This window comes from Brassica napus, chromosome C9, assembly GCF_020379485.1.
Source record: "Brassica napus cultivar Da-Ae chromosome C9, Da-Ae, whole genome shotgun sequence".
NCBI lineage: Eukaryota > Viridiplantae > Streptophyta > Magnoliopsida > Brassicales > Brassicaceae > Brassica > Brassica napus.
The window spans coordinates 57,395,714-57,415,169 of NC_063452.1; the positions used below are offsets into that span (position 1 = coordinate 57,395,714).

General features: G+C 38.1%; 1 protein-coding gene, 1 non-coding gene and 1 pseudogene across 3 annotated transcripts; all 3 read left to right on the forward strand.

Moving 5' to 3' along the window:
- Positions 1–227: 227 nt before the first annotated feature.
- Positions 228–4,139, forward strand: LOC106424709 (annotated as a pseudogene).
- A 129-nt stretch (positions 4,140–4,268) lies between these two features.
- On the forward strand, positions 4,269–6,892 carry LOC106424708 (ubiquitin receptor RAD23c). 2 transcript variants are annotated; one of them, XM_022709815.2, is made up of 11 exons: positions 4,269–4,477; positions 4,810–4,965; positions 5,062–5,115; positions 5,262–5,483; positions 5,566–5,604; positions 5,678–5,755; positions 5,860–5,907; positions 5,999–6,120; positions 6,217–6,303; positions 6,400–6,475; positions 6,575–6,892. In XM_022709815.2, the coding sequence occupies exons 1-11, from the start codon at positions 4,412–4,414 to the stop codon at positions 6,692–6,694; spliced, it is 1,068 nt and encodes a 355-aa protein (XP_022565536.1). In that variant the 5' UTR covers positions 4,269–4,411; the 3' UTR covers positions 6,695–6,892. The 2 variants fall into 2 exon arrangements, with proteins under 2 accessions (XP_022565536.1, XP_022565537.1); XM_022709816.2 differs by having other exon boundaries at positions 5,687–5,755.
- A 6,118-nt stretch (positions 6,893–13,010) lies between these two features.
- Positions 13,011–13,117, forward strand: LOC125593530. The gene has a single exon (XR_007329434.1). It is a non-coding gene; the product is annotated as a small nucleolar RNA R71 (small nucleolar RNA).
- The last annotated feature ends 6,339 nt before the right edge of the window (positions 13,118–19,456 follow it).

A 19,456-nucleotide genomic window follows, 5' to 3' on the forward strand; every position in this document is an offset into this window, starting at 1 on the left:
GTTTAAGTAAAGATGGAATTAGAGCACCACATCTATAGAAATTTATATACTTTCAGATGATTATGTACTGCTTCTAATCTAATAATGATAAACAACCTTAAATAGATAGAATGGAATGATAAGCCAAATAATTACATTTTAAAACCTAAAACTAAAAGAGAAAGCGGGAAAAGAAACATAGGTCACCAGATTAGCACGTGTCAAGCTCGTATTGGATGGTTAGAGAAATAATTATCGGAGGCAGGCTATATAAACCATGTGAAGGAGGTAACGTAGTGAAGGCGAGCGTATAAGTTGAGTCGTTTTCTTCTTCTCCTTTCTCGTCGCCACTCTCCTACTTACCCGCTTCTTCTTCTCAGCTCGGAAGGCGATTCAGCGAAACAGAGTCTCGCCGTTTTTCTCGAACTTGAATCTTCTTCGGCTCTTCGGTGAACGAGAAGATGAAGATATTTGTCAAAACTCTGAAGGGTGATCGCTTCGAGATCCAAGTCAACCCCGAGGATTCGGTACGTAGATTCTCAAGAATCTTTGCTCAAACCGTTTCTTTGCACAGTTGAGATTCATATACGATCCCTCTTACTTGATTGCCAAGTTAGTGTTGAGTCATGTGCTCTTTCAGTGTGAACTCTGATACGCAAAGCTGCTTGTATGGTTTCGTTTTCTCAAATCGTTCCTTGGGAAAGTTGAGTTTCCATATATAGGGTAGGAGGTAGTTCGTTCGATTTCTTGTTCATTACGGTAGAAGATTGATCACTCTTTCTTGATCGGCACGTTAATAACTTTAGTTGGTTTCTATAAAGAGTAATACTCTAGATTCTTGAACCATGTGCTCTTTCGTCAATGTGAACTCTGATACGCTAAGTTGCTTGTAAGGTTTCGTTTCTTAGATCCATGCGTCTCCTCTGTCTTTGATATATGTGAGCGTGATTAGGTTACTGATGTGAAGAAGAACATAGAAACGGTGCTGGGAGTTCCTTCTGCAGAACAAGGGCTTATTCATAAAGGGAAAGTGCTTAAAGATGAAACAACATTAGAGGCTAACAACGTTTCCGAGAAAAGCATTATTGCCGTCATGAAGGTGTGTACTCTTACTTTTAGGTAAAGGGTAGTGAAAGTGTCTGTTTCTAGAGTTTAGCTTATTGATCTGTGCTCGGGTGAGCTTATGATGCAGAGAAAACCTGCATCTACCGGAACGTCTACCTCATCTGCTAGCCTTAAACCTCAGGTAAGTTGGTATCATTGGTTATCATTTAACCTAAGTTTCTTATACCTTTTGCATCTTTGATTCTGAAGTGAACCGTTATGTTTCTCAACTACGTCTATCTTTGTGTTTACTGAGTTATAATAATAACTTGAGATTTGATTTAGGTCCATGCAGCGCATCCTTCTTCAGCTGCATCAAATGTGAGCTATGAAAGTATTCCAGAGACTGACATTCAGCAGATTCTTGAGATTGTCAGTGGAACCTGGAGCCGTGAAGCGGTTGCCTATGCAATCTATTTTGCATCTAATGACCTTGATAAAGCTGTGGAATATCTGTACTTTGTGAGTTTCTTCAGAACTTTAAAAGTGTGTGCCATAGTAAGGGAATGTGTAGTTTTAAGACTGATCATAAGTTATTTCTTAAAAGGGGCTCCCGGTGCAGAGTGAAGATCCTTACACAACGGAGGTAACACACTAAATTTGTTGAAGGAAAAGGGTATGTGTAATCTGAATACTGAGAATGAAAATTGAAAAGGGCACACAGGAGCATACTCAAGAACCTGAAGCTCCCCAAGATGCAGTCCAAGAATGGTCACTTGATATCTTGCGCAACACTCCAGAGGTATAGACCTGTTCCTGTTTCTTACTTAGAAAGATCAAAATAGAGAGTGGTGATTGAATTGGTGGAAATCTAACTAGTTGTTTTTGTACGTTGTGACAACTAGTTTGAGTATCTACGAGCTATGGTCCAGTCAGATCCTAGTCTCCTAGAGGTAAAACCAAAAATGCAACAAGGAAAAAGGGAATAATGCAAACGCTTTATTATGCTCAAGTTTTTTTTTGGTTTTTGTTGAATCTTTGCTTGCTGCAGGATATTCTATAGGTGACAGAGGAACAAAATCCGCAATTGGTTCAGTTTATTCTAGACAACAAAGCAGACTTCTTACGCTTAGTACTGGAGCAGCCTCAGGAACCAAACAACGGAGGAGATAGGTACGAAACTTACCATAAATGTTATATATTAATTAGTAAAATGATATAGAAATTAGTAAAATGATATAGAAATTAACTGAGCTTTCTTGTGGATTCTTTGTCGTTGTTGTGTGATTCAGTGGCAACCAAGTGGGAGAGTCTGAAGAAACCCAAGTTGATCAGACTGAAGCAGACCAAACCAACAAACCAAACAACGGAGGAGATGGGTACAAAATTTAACCATAATTAATGTTGGTACGTAGTAAAAATGATACAGAATTTAACTAGCTGTCTTGTGGATTATTTGTTGTTGTTGTGTGATTCAGCGCCAACCAAGTGGGAGAGTCTGAGGAAACCGAAGTTGAAACGACAAAGGATGCATAAGCAAAAGCCCGTGTTGAAGCAGAGATTGAAAGCCTTGAGAAACAAATTAGTGAGATCTAAGTGATTTTTTTTTTTTGATGTTGCAAAAGTATACTTAGAATATTTTTCCAGATAATCATAATTACACGCGTAAGTGATTTGTTTTTTTTTTTGGATGAAATATATATGTTCAGATGATTATATACTTGCTTGTAATAATGATAAACTACCTTAAATAGATGGAATATTTGCATGACTAGTGTTAACCCCGTGCTTCGCACGAATCATAATGACTGTATTTAAAATTATTTGATAACAAAACTGTAATTTTTGAATTATCAATAAAAATGATTATACTAATTAAATATTCTATAGATATGGATAATAATTGTATCTAAAATAGTTGCATCAAACAAAGAGGTTGTAAATGGCAAAACAATATTTTTATGTTGTTTTAAAATAGATATATATGGAAAGTATTTTATGTTTAAAATTTGGTATATATATACCAACACATAAAAAATATAGTTAAAATTACTATATTTGATTCATTAATTTTTATTTGTATTTTCTTGTAAATAAATCTTCCATTAAGTTATACATTTTTATTTTAAATACAAAGAGCCCAAAATTATGATAAATTATGATAAAATATAATAAAAATATATACTTATTGTTTATGATATTTTGAGACCTAATATAAAGAGTGAGACTCAATAGAAAATCAATTATGAAAAATAATGTATATATATTTAAATGCTACAATAAACAGATATAAGATTTTTCTCACAATTGTTCTCAAACACGTTCATCATCTTCCAAGTTCTAAAAACACATGTATATTATTTTTAATGTCTACACTTTTTTCATTGTTCTGTTTCTAATTATTAAAGTAGCAAACATTTACTTAGAGCCTTGAACAAAAAATGTATTCGCAGGGAATCCAAATTCTATTTAAAGTTATCTTTTAGAAGAACTGGGATAATACTTTACAAAAATAATACTGATATTCTGTTGTTTTAAAATATTTCTGCAAACTTTTTTTACCATATATTTCTGCAAACTCACGGGTGTACTCCCAATTTCTTATTTGCAACAATTGAAATAGTAAATAGATAACATAAATTTCCTAAACAGAAGTCACAAAACAGATATTAAAATCAATTTATAAGTAAAAAGAAGTAGAGAAATACCTTGTTTCCTTCGTAGTTGATAAACTTTTATGTCCCATTCTTTTTGGAGCTTTCAAACAGAAGTATGGTGGAGTTTGAGCCTTTGAAGGGACTGTGAGAAATTGACAAAAAGGAAGACCAATAAAAGTTAGAAGTTCTTTACTGTTTTGATCGTTTTAAAAAGATTCACAACCATAATATTGAAACTGTGGAAAGTTAGAGAAGAAGCTATATAGAAAAGAAAACAGTTAGATAAGAAAACGTGGAATGATAATTTTGAGAAATTTTAGGATTTGAGCTAGTTGGATTTTGTAGAAAATAATATTTTGTTTTTCAAATTCTTTTTTAAAACTTATTCCACATGTCTAAGTTTTATTGATCAGACTTGTGCTTTAGTATACAGAGGATAAGATAAATAACTACGTTTTAAACCTAAAAACTGAAAGGCGAAGAGGGAAAAGAAAAACGTTGAAAGATAAACACGTAGGTCACCGGATAAACACGTGTCAAAATCATATTGGATTTTTAGTGATATAAACCATGTGAAGGCGGTAACGTACGTACTGAAAGCGAGCGTATAGGTTGGTTCAGTCGTCTCCTTCTCCTTCTCGTCGTCACTCACCTACTTACCCGTTTCTTCTCAGTTCTCAGCTCGGAAGTTTTCTCGAACTGGAATTTCTCTTTCTTCGGTGAAAGACAAGATGAAGATACTTGTCAAAACTCTGAAGGGGGCTCGCTTCGAGATCCAAGTCAACCTCGAGGATTCGGTACGTAGATTCTCAAGAATCTTTGCTCAAATCGTTTCTTGGCATTCATATCTAGGGTAGGAGGTAGTTCGTTCGATTCCTTGCTCATTACGGTGGAAGATTGATCACGGATTCTTGAAGTTAGTTTTGGTGGTTTCTATAAAGAGTAATACTCTAGAGTCTTGAATGAGCATGTGATCTTTCGTCAATGTGAATTCTGATAGTGATACGCAAAGATGCTTGTAGGGTTCCGTTTCTTAGATCCAGGAGTCTCCTCTGTATTGTTTTATTCTGCTTTCGTTAATTAGCTGATTAACTGATGGTTATGTACGTACAATATATATTGTGATCAGGTTGGTGATGTGAAGAAGAACATAGAGACCGTGATGGGAGTTACTGCATATCCTGCTGCAGAACAAGTGCTTATTCACAAAGGGAAAGTGCTTAAAGATGAAACAACGGTAGAGGCTAACAACGTTTCCGAGAAAAGCGTTATTGGCGTTATAAAGGTGTGTGCTTAGGGTTTAGGTAAAATGGTAACGAAAGTTTATATGGTCTAGAGTTTAGCTTATTGATCTTGTGCATGGTTGGGCTTATAAATGTAGAAAAAACCTGCATCTACTGGAACGTCTACTGCATCTGCTAGCCTTACTGCTCTGGTGAGTTGATTCTATTGTTATCATCTAACCTAAAGATTCTTGTACCTTTTGCATCTTTTTATTCTGAAGTGAATGCAGACTGTTATGTTTCTCAACTATGTCTACCTTGTGTTTAATGAATGATAATAGCTTGAGATTTGATTTAGGTTCATGCAGCGCATCCTTCTTCAACTGCAACTGAGACTCCTGTAACTCCTACTGAACCTGCTTGGGATGCTGCATCAAATGGGAACTATGAAAGTATTTCAGAGAGTAACATTCAGCAGATTCTTGAGATGGTCCGTGGAGCCTGGAGCCGTGAAGCGGTTGCCTATGCACTCTGTTTGGCATATAATGACCTTGATAAAGCTTTGGAATATATTTACTTTGTGAGTTCTTCTTCAGAACCATGTGCCCATATATTGTAAGTTAATGTGGAGTTTGAAGACTGATAAGTTTTTCTTAAAAAAGGGTATCCCGGTGCAGAGTGAAGATCATTACACAACGGAGGTAAATACATTAAATTTGTTGAAGCAAAAGGGTATGTGTAACCTGAAGACTGAGAATAAAATGTAATGAAAAGGGCACACAGGAGCAAACTCAAGAACCTGAAGAAACAGACCTAGAATGGTCACTTGATTCCTTGCGCCACACTCCAGAGGTATTGAGCTGTTTCCAGTTCTTCCTCTTAAGATCAAAGGAGATAGAGATGATTAAATTGGTGGAGATCTAACTAGTTTTTTTTTGGTACGTTGTGACAACTAGTTTGAGTATCTACGACCTCTGGTGCAATCAGACCCTAGTCTCCTAATGGTAAAAGCCAAAAATGCAACAAAAGAAAAAGGGAATGCAAATGATTTATTATGCGAAGTTTTTTATTCTGTTTTGTTGGATCTTGCTGCAGGATTTCTTACTGATGCTAAAGAAACAAAATCCGCCATTCTTTCGGTTGATTCAAGACAACAAAGCAGACTTCTTACGCTTATTATTGGAGCAGCCTCAGGAACCAAACAACGGAGGAGATAGGTACGGAACTTAAAAGCCATAATGTTAGTAGTAAAATGATATAGAAATTAACTGATCTTTCTTGTGGATCTTTGTTGTTGTTGTCGTGTGATTCAGCGGCAACCAAGTGGGAGAGTCTGAAGAAACCAAAGTTGAGGAACTCCAAGCAGACAAAACCAACAACCCAAACAACGAAGGAGATGGGTACAAACTTTACCATAATTAATGTTAGTAGTAAAATGAACTGAGCTTTCTTTTGAGTTTAAGTTCTTGTGGATTGTTTGTTGTTGTGTGATTCAGTGGCAACCAAGTTGGAGAGTCTAAAGATACCGAAGTTGAAGTCGCCACCCCTGAGGATTATGAATTGATCGAACGGGTCTGGTCTATGTGTTCTACTCTTGGTTTCTTAGAAAATTCAACTTCATTTGGATTCGTTACTATATTCATAATACGTGTGTTTTTGCTATAAAAACAGCTGGAAGCATTGGGATTTGAGAGAGGTGATGCGGCGGTGGCGTACTTCGCTTGCAACAGGAACGTCCAAGTGGCTGCTAACCATCTTCTCGGTTACAAGCACGAGTCTCGACGAGAATAGCACCACTAAACCAAACTCTCTCTCGATATGAGTTTCTTTCTTGGCTTGTAGTGGTTACATCATCTATTTTTCTATCGAAAACTAAATGTCTTCTTTTGTAACGTTGTTTCTTTTGTTCTAGTTACACAAAGTTGGGGTGATTGATTGATGTGTATACTATACTACCTTTCCTTACCAAAAAAAAAAAAAAATCATTTCCAATTTAGTCTTGATTCTTTGCAGCTTTCATATGACCTTGTACTGACTAAGGAAACAAAAAAGGAATAAATAATTGTTTAGTTGTTTATTGGATTTGATCAGTGACACGAGTTACCATAGATTAAGTTTGAGTTAGGCTTGTAACTCAAAAATGTTACCAATCATGCAATAAATCTAGCTTTTTAATTTTAGGTTTGATTTAAGATGTATTATACTTGAGTTACACTTTTGACTTAGCCCCTTTATAAATTTTCTAACTCAAAACATAAACCTACATCAACCTAAATCCCATGTTTTAGAAGTTGAGTTACAAATTTGGTTGATTTTTTTGTTTAAAAAAAATCAGGAAAAAACCTTTTACAAAATTATATATCCTGAAGAAATAAGATACAAATGTAGATTTGGGAATATTGGTGATGGGGGAGGAATCGAGTGGGAGAAGAATTAATTTTGATGATTAAAATCTTATTTTAATATTTCTTTTTAATTAGAATAAAGTAATATTTATTTGTTTCATTTTAAGATTTTATAAATTATTATTTTTAGTGAATATATCTTTCATGATAGTCAACATTATGTAATAATTTTTTTTCAAATCTTCTATATAATACTTAAAAAATTATATATACTGAAAATTCTTTTTCAAACTTTTTAAACTTATTTAAAATAAATTTTATTTTCCTTTTTATTTATTTTAAAAAGAGTTTAATAAAAAAAAATATTTATCAGTATATATATATAATTATTTTATTCAAAACTCATACTACAACTTATACATAAAAAATATTACCAGTCATAAGTTTTAATAAAATGATAACTTTTATTTTTACTGTAAAATTTACCATATAAACTTACAGTTTATACCACATACTTTTTACATCGAGCTACAAATCATACTGTAATTCAATTTTAATACTACGTGTCACCGGTCGGAACCAAGCTAACGATGGGAGGAAGAATACGAGAAGTAAATATTCTTTTTTTGGTAGGAATATGGGAGAATGACTCCTAATTTATTTAAAAAAGAAACTCAAACTTCAGCTTACAAGACGAGTTTGTCGTGGCCGCAACGGTCCAGCAACATCCTCATGAACTAAAACAGCGACCTCAATCAATGCCACAACAAAACTATGAAAACCAAACGGAAGAGAAAATGCAAGGGTAGCCAAACCATCAGCTAAGCGGTTTGTTTCCCTATAAACATGAACGAATCGGACCAGCCAGTTCCTTGTCAAGAAGCCATGGCACAAGCGTACCAGGAAAGACAGCGGATGAGTATCTGATGATTGGAGTTTTCAAGCTCCTAAGACAAATGTTGTAGTATAGTGATTGTCGAACCAGTTCTGAGGGATATCAAAGCACCGAGAATGCAAGTACTCACTTAATCTAAGTGCAACCAATGATTTAAATGGTTTTAAACTACTACTAATACTAGAAAGCAACTACAGAATGATACTTTCTTGACTAAGGGAAAACAGAACTCATGGGCATAGGGATTAGACCTTGGGTGATCAATTTTCGAACTAAAGATGGCAAATGATCAATCAAACTATTGACCTTAAGCCTAGACACAATTCTAAGCAGGCTCTATGTTTAGATAAATGCTCATTTGCTAACATATCTCAAACATAAAATGTCTTTGGTTGAATAATATGAAAGCAATCATTACTAACAAGTCTATTAGCTATTTTAGCACCTTTAACAACAAATGTCTTTGGCAAAGTATATTAAAAGCCTAGGAGAGTTGTCTCAGGCATTTCATCAAACACCTTTTGGGTGGGAAATGCCTATCGATCAACTTTTAAGTGGCCAACTCAGAAGATGCATTATGAATCCTCTACTAGCAAGGAACAAGAATGATCTACACTAAAACATCCTAGAACTAACCTAATCACCCTTAATCTCCCTAACCCATGAATTCAAAAGGTGATTACTCACTAATCTCCATGATTCCTCTTAAATCCATATTGGATTTCAGATTAATCATGTAGAGAAATAGATAAGAAATCAACAAGAACACAAAATGAAAGCAATAAAATCTGAATCAAAAGAAGTTTTACTAGTTGTTCTCTCAGAAAAGAGATTTCTTCTCCAATCACTTACAAAAGTACTTAACTTAGGTTTTGGCAATGTAAAACAACAAAAAAAATGACCGAAAGGCCCCTGAAATAACATAAAAATCGTCCAAGCAAAACACGCGGAGCGACCTAGCATAGTCGCTTCCGACGCGTTTCTTCATGTCTCGCCCCGTCAAAACGCGAGTGACTTGAGCTGGTCGCTCTGGCTGGTCGCTCTGGCTGGAGCGACTTGAGATAGTCGCTCTGGCTGGGAGCGACCTTGGTAGGTCGCTCTGAGAGGTCGTTCCAGGATGCTCGAACATGGTGGATATGTCTCTAGTAAATTGGTCTTAACTCCTTCATTACATCTTCAAATGACTTGAAACCACTTCCATTAGAAAGCTAACTCAATTTGATGTGTCTCCACAAAATTTTAGCAACAGAAGATTTCTCTAAAGGCTCCATCCATGCTCATCTTTCACCCCATTTTGGATCACAATGCTCCCAAACATCTCAAATCACTCCATGGCACACTCCAACACCTAATAAGGACAATGAATGCAAAATGCAACCTAGACATGGCTAAATACTAATCTATATGATGAAAATGCACATGAATAAATGGATAAAACAATGTAAATATGCAAGATATCAACTCCCCCAAACTTGTTCTTTTACTTGTCCACAAGTGAACTTTCTAGAACTCATAGGGAGAGAGGTTTTAAGGTGGGGGAGCTCATAGCCAAAAGAAACACAACTAGCACTCATCTCAACATCTAATCCAACCTGAGCACACTCTCTTATTACGCTCTAGCTTCTCTAGGCCTATCTCAACTCCTTTTGCCCTTATACTCATCATCAAGCATCCACCCATTCAAATCAACCAACTCTCACATTCATTAAGCATAAAACATTAAGTGAATTCTTGCAAATGGTCAAATGGTCCAACTCATTTGGTTGAGTAAGGGAAGACTTTTATTCAAGTGGGTCAAGAGGTTCAAAATCTATGATCTTTTAAAGTGGTTTACTCTCAAAACAAGTAGCATTGACATTGCACATAATATATCTAAGAAAGTGACCAACTCATGCATACAATGCTCAATCTCCATTGTTCTACCCTTTTCCCAAACATACAGGTTACACAATCACTTCCCAATGTCAAACCCAACTCTCATCTCTCACCAAAAGATCCCAAGAACACTTTGCACATAAAACTCTTTTTCTTTGAAATCTAAAAAAGGATTTTCTCAACTTCTAAACAAATCTTAGCTCTAAACAACTTTGCTAGCCCCCTTTTCTTTCTTTTTCTCTTTTTTTTGTTTTTATATATTTTTTTTTCTTTTTTTTTTCTTTTTCTATTTTATATTTCTTTTTTTTTTCTTTTTTCGGGGGCCAAGACTTTTCATAAACTCGAGCTGGACGTTTATCTATTAATTCCAATAAGATTATCCATTTAAACACAAAGAGTCTATTTTTTTTTTCCTTCAAACTTTTCATGCTTCCAAACCATAGTCACAACACTCACCCCCACCTATAGCTAGACAATAGAGTGCCTAATCTAGCAAGAATGAAGACCAAGCATTGTCGTTCCCGATACTCTCAACATTATGCACATGTAAGGCTTTCCGAAAAAGACCTCATTCATCAAATAATGAAAGCTCAAAAGTAGGGAAGGGTTTTGGGAATTGTGTACCACTTGAGTTTGTCAAAAAGATTGGCATAAAGGATGTGACAACTCAAGTGTGTATATCCATGACTCAGTACACAAGGGACCATAAGCAAGAAGCATTAAGTTCGTTCAGTTCAAACAAGGTTGTAGTTGGCTTCAAAGGTTGAGTTTCAGTAATCAACAAGTTTCAGGAAGAGTTTTCAAGGCTCGAAGCATACAAGTCTTTTTTGAGAGGTGCATAAACTACTCAGGTGCAAAGTAATGTTTTTACAAGGCATTTCAAATCATTGCTCCCAATGTAAGTAAATGCAACCTATATGCTCTAGACTCTCCTAGAAATGCAAATGATGCAAACTAAATGATTTTTTTTTCAATTTTTTTTTTCAAACCTTTTTTTTTATGCAGATAGGTATGCAATGCATGACTCAATGAAACAACATCAAAGCAAATATGATCAAATACTTGGTACCTCCCCCAAAATTAAATGACACAGTCTCTGTGTTGTCAAGGAGAGAAAGATACTCAAAAAGAGAAAACTAATATGCAAAAACGAAATGGTATATACAAGGGAAAGTATTGGGTTACCTTCTATAGGGAATGAGTAGAGGGAGATGCTCCCTCCTCGTCGTCCTCAAGTGGTAACTCTTCAAGGTGCTCATCAGCAAGAGTGCCCATCTCTTCAATGTAGAAAGCTTGCCCGGACACAGTTGGTTTCTTCATTTTCTCCTTGATGTCAAAGTGGAGAACATGCCATTTACCCAAATGGAGATCAATCGTGCCCTCTTTCACCTTAATAATTGCTCCTGCTGTAGCTAAGAATGGCCTTCCAAGAATCAATGGGTCTTGAGCCTTCTCACCCATCTCAAGCACCACAAAATCTGTAGGTATCTCATACCTTCCAATCTTCACAGGTAGGTCCTCTAAGATACCCACAGGGTACTTCATTGAACGATCAGCTAACACCAGAGAGAGTCTACACTTCTTGTACTGAGTGAATCCAAGCTTCTTTGCAACAGACAAAGGCATCACGCTGACACTAGCTCCCAAATCGCAGAGACATTTCTCAAATACCATAGGTCCAAGAGCACAAGGTGGTGTGAAGCATCATGGATCCTCTAACTTCTCTGGAACATCAAGCCTCTGGATGATGGCACTGCACTCACGGGTAAGAATCATCATGCTTTCCATTTCCTTCTTCTTTGCAGCTACAACAACTTTCAGGAACTTGTTGTATTGAGGAATCAACATGAAAGCATCGATGATGGGCATTGCAACCTGAGCTTCACTCATTTGCTTCTCAAACAAAGCCTTGTACTTCTCTAGCAGCTGCCTCTTGAATCTACTAGGGAATGGTAGTTTGGGTTCATAGAGAGGAGGAACAAAAAAATTCTCACTTGCTGGAGCAAGAACTTCACCATCTTTCACTGTTTTCTTCTCTTCCCCAACTTTTTCTTTACCTTTGGCTTCCACAATCTTCTCCAAGATTTCATCATTGATTTTCTCATCAACAATCACCACTTCATCATCTAAGTTGATGGCCACCTCCTCACCTAGTTTCTCAGCATCCCTGGTGAGGGTTGTAGGAGGTAACTGCTTACCACTCCTAAGGGTGATAGCTTTGGCCTCCTTGGGGTTTTGGTCAGATTTTCCAGGTAGAGATCTTTGCTGGCAAGTCTGGTGAGTGTTCATGGAAGCAAACTGATTCTCTAAATTCTTGACTGTAGAAGCAAGATGTGAGAACTTGTTGTTGAGCTCATTGTAGCTCCCAACAATCTTGGAATGAAGGTTCTTCAACTCATAACCAACATGCTTCTCACTTCTAGTCTGAGACTCCAAGATTTATTTCAGCAGGGTGTCAGTGATGCTCTCTTGAGGAGCAGAGGAACCAGATGAGGGATTTTGCTGAGGCTGATAGTTGTCTTGCTGGTTGTTTCTAGGCGGATAACCACTCTGTTGGTTGTTGGGGTAGGATTTCTGTTGGTAGTTGTTGTACTGAAAGTTGGGCTCTTTTTTGTACCAGCTACCATTGTTGTTGATGAAACACAGCTCTTCCTGACCTTCCAAACCCTCAACCTCAGGGACAACAGGTGGATCGTCCTGCTTGGAGTTACCAACAAACTTCAGCTGCTCTTAGGTGGCTTTTTCAGCAATGAGTAGGTCGATCTTGTCTTCCAAAGCTTTGATCTCTTTCCTCATCTGCTTATCATCACCCCTACTACCTCTGTCGTGATCTGCGCTGTAGACTGCATCACTCTTCACCATGTTGTCAACCAGCTCTTCTGCATCATCCTCACTTCTTCCCAAGAAGAACCCATTGCTAGCTGTATCCAATCTGGCTCTGTACTTAGGAAGGGCACCTCTGTAGAAGGTACTGAGCAAGCTCTCCTTAGAGAAACCATGATGTGGGCATTTGGTTTGATAGCCTTTGAATCTCTCCCAGGCTTCACTGAATCCTTCCAAGTTCTTCTGTTGGAAACTGGAGATCTCATTTCTCAGCTTAGCAGTTCTTGAGGATGAGAAGAATTTCTCCAAGAATGCTCTCTTGCACTCATCCCAAGTAGTGATAGAGTCGCTGGGTAGAGACTTCTCCCACTGACGTGCCTTATCCCCCAAAGAGAAAGGGAATAACTTGAGCTTTAAGGCATCTTCAGACACACCATTGGTTTTTGACAACCCACAGTAGCTGTCGAACTTGTCCAAGTGATCGAATGGGTCCTCTAAAGCCAAGCCATGATATTTGTTGTTCTCGATCACGTTGAGGAGTCCTGACTTGACCTCAAAGTTTTTGGCTGCCACAGCCGGTGCTCGGATTCCCAGTCTATGACCATGAATGTTGGGCCGGTCATAAGCACCAATGGGTCGAGCTGCCCGCAGTTGGTGTTCTGCCCCTTGCGGTGGATCTGCCATATCAATATCCAATCTCCGCAAGTGGGCTTGTTGTTCTTCTTCTCTTCTAGCTCTAGCACACTCCCTCTCGAAAGCTCTGATGTCTGCTACTATTGGAACTAGATTTGATGGACCCCTGCTCCTCAAGTTCATACACCTAAAAGTGAAAGGTAGGTGAAGAAGAAGAATTAGTAACAAAAGAAAATAAAAATGATTTAGTCTCAAGTAAGTGACTAAATCTCAATGTTCAAATCTACTCAGAATTTGGCAACGGCGCCAATTTGATGTTTGGAGTTTTCAAGATCCTAAGACAAATGTTGTAGTATAGTGATTGTCGAACCAGTTCTGAGGGATATCAAAGCACTGAGAATGCAAGTACTCACTTAATCTAAGTGCAACCAATGATTTAAATGGTTTTAAACTACTACTAATACTAGAAAGCAATTACAGAATTATACTTTCTTGACTAAGGAAAAATAGAACTCATGGGCATAGGGATTAGACCTTGGGTGATCAAGTTTCGAACTAAAGATGACAAATGATCAATCAAACTATCGACCTTAAGCCTAGACACAATTCTAAGCAATCTCTATGTCTAGATAAATGCTCATTTGCTAACATATCTCAAACATCAAATGTCCTTGGTTGAATAATATGAAAGCAATCATTACTAACAAGTCTTTAGCTATTTTAGCACCTTTAACAACAAATGTCTTTGGCAAAGTATACTAAAAGCCTAGGAGAGTTGTCTTAGGCATTTCATCAAACACCTTTTGGGTGGGAAATGCCTATCGATCAACTTTTGAGTGGCCAACTCAGAAGATGCATTATGAATCCTCTACTAGCAAGGAACAAGAATGATCTACACTAAAACATCCTAGAACTAACCTAATCACCCTTAATCTCCCTAACCCATGAATTCAAAAGGTGATTACTCACTAATCTCCATGATTCCTCTTAAGCTCATATTGGATTTCAGATTAATCATGTAGAGAAATAGATAAGAAATCAACAAGAACACAAAATGAAAGCAATGAAATCTGAATCAAAAGAAGTTTTACTAATTGTTCTCTCAGAAAAGAGATTTTTTCTCCAATCGCTTACAAAAGTACTTAACTTAGGTTTTGGCAATGTAAAACTACAAAACAAATGACCAAAAGGCCCCTGAAATAACATAAAAATTGCCCAAACAAAACACGCGGAGCGACCTAGCATAGTCGCTCCAGGAGGTCGCTCCCGACGCGTTTCTTCGTGTCTCGCCCCGTCAAAATGCGAGTGACTTGAGCTGGTCGCTCTGGCTGGTCGCTCTGGCTGGAGCGACTTGAGATAGTCGCTCTGGGCTGGTCGCTCTGGCTGGAAGCGACCTTGGTAGGTCGCTCTGAAAGGTCGCTCCAGGATGCTCGAACAGGGTGGATATGTCTCTAGTAAATTGGTCTTAACTCCTTCATTACATCTTCAAATGACTTGAAACCACTTCCATTAGAAAGCTAACTCAATTTTCTGTGTCTCTACAAAATCCTAGCAACAGAAGATTTCTCTAAAGGCTCCATCCATGCTCATCTTTCACCCCATTTTGGATCACAATGCTCCCAAACATCTCAAATCACTCCATGGCACACTCCAACACCTAATAAGGACAATGAATGCAAAATGCAACCTAGACATGGCTAAATAATAATCTATATGATGAAAATGCACATGAATAAATGGATAAAACAATGTAAATATGCAAGATATCAGTATCCCAAATCCCTATCGTAAGAAACTCCATCACAATCATAGAATCGACCTCTACCTCCAGCCTTCCCACCCATTTCTCCCAAGCAACCACTAAACCATAGTATACACCCCATAAATCCGCTAATGGTGTCGTACAACTACCTATATTAATCGCAAAACCACCACACCACTCGACTTCTCCGTATCGCAGTGCTCCCCCTGCAGCCGCCGGCCCCGGGTTCCCATGTGATGCTCCGTCCGTGTTCAGTTTCATCCACCCCACACAAGGTAGCTTCCATCCCACCATTATCTCAACCATATGTCTCTCCTTTATTTGAGCATTCTCTGCTCTATTCGCTGCTATAACTCCCTTAACCAAGTCACGTAAGAACTTGACTCTATCTCTCCACAGTCGGGTATCACCAAATACATTTCCACATCTCCACTTCCATCCCCACCACAGAGTCAAAGAGAATATAGTAGCCCACGGAATACCACCACCTGCATTGTTGTCACATAGGTTCTTATATAACCATTCCAGTAACTACATTCTGAAGAAAGCATCCCTTCTCGTTCTCTGAACAAATCTCTCTCATATACCTTTTATCGCAGGACAATCACGTAACGCATGTATTATAGTCTCAATTCCTCCTCTGCAGACCTGGCATAAGTCAGTCCCACTCAGGTGCCTTCTATGTCTCTCTGCATTCGTCATGATTGCTTGGTTTGCCACTAGCCAGAGGAACATTCGAACTCTCTCAGGTGCTACAACGCGCCACATAGATCGAAAGAAACTCACCATCTGCGGTCTTGGATTCTCATCTCTTGTAAGCAAGGCGTATGCAGACTTCACCGTAAACTGCCTATTCGGAGTCTGCCCCCATGCCAAACGGTCCTTTGCTCCAGTAACAGTATCCACTACTACTACCATAAGCTCTAGTCTTCTCTCAGCTGTTACCAACATGGTAATTCTATCAAAATCCCAACCTCCACCTTTCCCCCACATATCTCTAACTGTTATATCTTCATATCCTTCTGGAAGCCCTGCAATCACTTCAGTCATGAGTGGTTGGCCTGCTATCCAACTATCCGTCCAGAACCTGATATTTCTCCCATTACCAGTGACCCAGCTATGGCCCACAAGAACCATTTCTCTTATCCCCATTACCACACTTTTCCATGTTGACGAGCTAGAGCTACTCCCTACCATCCAATTTGTGTCATGTATGTCCCCCACACCGTACTTACTTCGTAAAACTTTGGCCCATAAGCTTTTAGTATCGTGTAACAGACGCCATCCCACTTTAGCTAATAAGGCTTTGTTCATATCTCTCCACACCCTGATCCCCAAACCTCCGGCCGCCTTCGGTTTGCATATTTTATCCCAAGAGATTAAGTGTTGTCCACTTCCCCACACAAAGCTCCTCGCTAGGCTATCAAGCTTCTCCAGTATACCCACTGGCATGCTAATCGTACTCATCGTATGCACCGGGATTGATGACAGAACCGACTTTGTCAATGTTACCCTTCCTGCAAGGCTTAATGTTTGTTTCTTCCATTCTGCTAGTCGTGAAGCTACTTTCTCCAGTACCTCCCCAAAAGTATATTTATTAATTCTTTTTTGTAGTATCGGCATCCCCAAGTATTTTCCCAGCTCCTTTGTTGATGCAATACCACTTTCTCTGCTTATTCTCTCTTCTCTTCCTCTAAAGACATTATTAGAAAAGAAAATCTTCGATTTTTGGAGGCTTACTTTCTGACCAGAGGATTTACAAAACTTCTCCAACACTTTCCTGATCACTCGAATCTGCGTCACCGATGCCTTTGCAAATAGGATTAGATCATCTGTGAAGCAAATGTGAGATAGTTGTGGACCACCTCTCGACAATCTTATCGGTTTCCATCTTTTATTCTCCACTGCTTTCTCAATCAGTTGACATAATCTCTCCATGCATAAGACAAACAGGTACGGGGAGAGTGGATCACCTTGTCGCAGTCCTCTTGATGGCTTAAACGGCTCAAATTTTTCCCCATTCCACAAAATACACATTGATGGACCAGACACACATTCCATAATCCTCTTGACCCAATTCTCAGACAAACCAGCAGCCCTTAGTGCATCTTCTAGAAAATCCCAACGCAGCCTATCATATGCTTTCTCCAAATCTAGTTTCAGCAGCATCCAACCCTTGCGGCCTTGCTTCTTTTTCATCGAATGAACAGCTTCCTGAACCACAACAATGTTATCCGCACTCAATCTACCCGGGATGAAACTAGACTGAGCAGGACCAATCAGTTTAGGCATAATACTCTTCAGTCTCCCTACCATGGCCTTCGTGATAGTTTTAAACAACACGTTGCAGAGACTTATCGGTCGAAACTGAGTAATATACTCAGGTTTCGTCACTTTCGGAATTAGCACCACGAGTGCATCATTAGTATTCTCCGGCAACTTCCCCGTCCCAAAGAAAAGAAGGACAAACCTGATCACAGATGCACCAACTGTCTCCCAGCACCTCTGATAGAAAACTGGTTGAAACCCATCCGGACCTGGTGCCTTGAAGCTGCTTATAGCTCTCACCGCTTTCTCTACTTCCTCCGCAGAAAACGTTTTGTCAAGATCTATTTTCTCTTGTCTTGTAAGCCCCATAAATCTCCTCTCCATTAGCATTTGTATGTCTGTATCCACGTCTTCCAGAGAATATAGTTTTCTGAAATAATCCACCGCTAGCTTCTCAAGTTCTTTTGCATCTGATACCCACTGAGTTTCATCTTTCTTTAGCATCTCCACTCGATTTCGCTTTCTACTAATGATTGTCGACATATGAAAGAACTTGGTATTTCTATCTCCATGCACACACCACTTCTCTCGCGACTTTTGGAGCCAGAGCACTTCTTCTTGCTCGAGGACGATCTCAAGTTCTTTTAATAGCTCTCCCTCCTTTACCAAGATCTCATCAGAGAGGTCTTGCTCAATTTTGTCCTGTATCTCTGTAATCTCCATCAACAAGTCCTCTTTTCTTCTTTGGACATTTCCGAAAACTTCTCTGTTCCACTTTCGGAGTGTCACTTCCAACCTCTGCAAAGCCTCGTTTGTATCAATATCACGATCCCATGAAGCTGCTAGCAAGTCTTGAAACTCATTGTGTTGTAGCCATGCCGCCTCAAAACGAAATGGACGTCGACGTGCATCACCCTTAACCTCCGGTGTGAGCTGTAGATACAAAGGAGCGTGGTCTGATGCTAAGAAAGGTAAATGCCTCACACTTGTCTCATGCCATCTGAGTCTAGACTGGGCACAACATAATTTTTATCCAGCCTCTTCGCTACAAATGTGCTTTCAGTTTTCCCTCTTTTCCATGTGAATTGATTGCCATGAAATCTCATATCAATCAGTGACACATCATTTATCCAATCACCAAACTTTAAAGAATCCTGAGACAATCTCCCATTCCCGCCACTCCTTTCATCTATCCTCACTATTGTATTAAAGAAGTACATATTCTTTGATATCGAAAAATCCCATTTGGTGCGTTCAAAGAGAATATAAGAAAAGCTAAGAATATATTTTTTTTTTTAAAAGCTAAGAATATTTACAAAGATAAAACTAAGGCAAAAGCAACTTTCTCCGACAGATTTCTCACACGGTTTGTAATGATGCTTCTCGCTACTCAGGGAAAGCATGATCAAAGCTATTAACCAACACTCAAATTACAGTCGAGTTATGTACGTATGTATTAATACTTTATTGTTAGAAAAAATCATGGGAATACTTGTCGTCGTAACTTGTAACTTGCAAGTTTAATGTTAAAATCTGTTACAATAACATTTTACCAATGGAAAAACTAAAAACAATTACAAAAAATATAATAGAATATTCGAGGGGAGGAATATATCATAAGAATTTTAGGAGATTTGTGAATTGTACTTGCCCATGGAATCTTTGCCGACTTGATGTTCTTTTGACTTCCTTACTTATGTTTAGTCCTCTATTAAAAAAAAAAGAAAAAAAAGACTTTCACACTGTCATCGATTAGAAAAAATGATCCTTGACTACGTGAAATATTGATAATCATATGATTAACCATGCAAACTAAACGATTGTATACCTAACTACGCGAAGTATATGTTATGCATGACAATATCCTTCAACTTAATGATGTTATGTAGTTAACATCACGAGTTTAATTTCGTTTATCAAAAAACTAATATAGATGTTAAAAACCGTTTAAA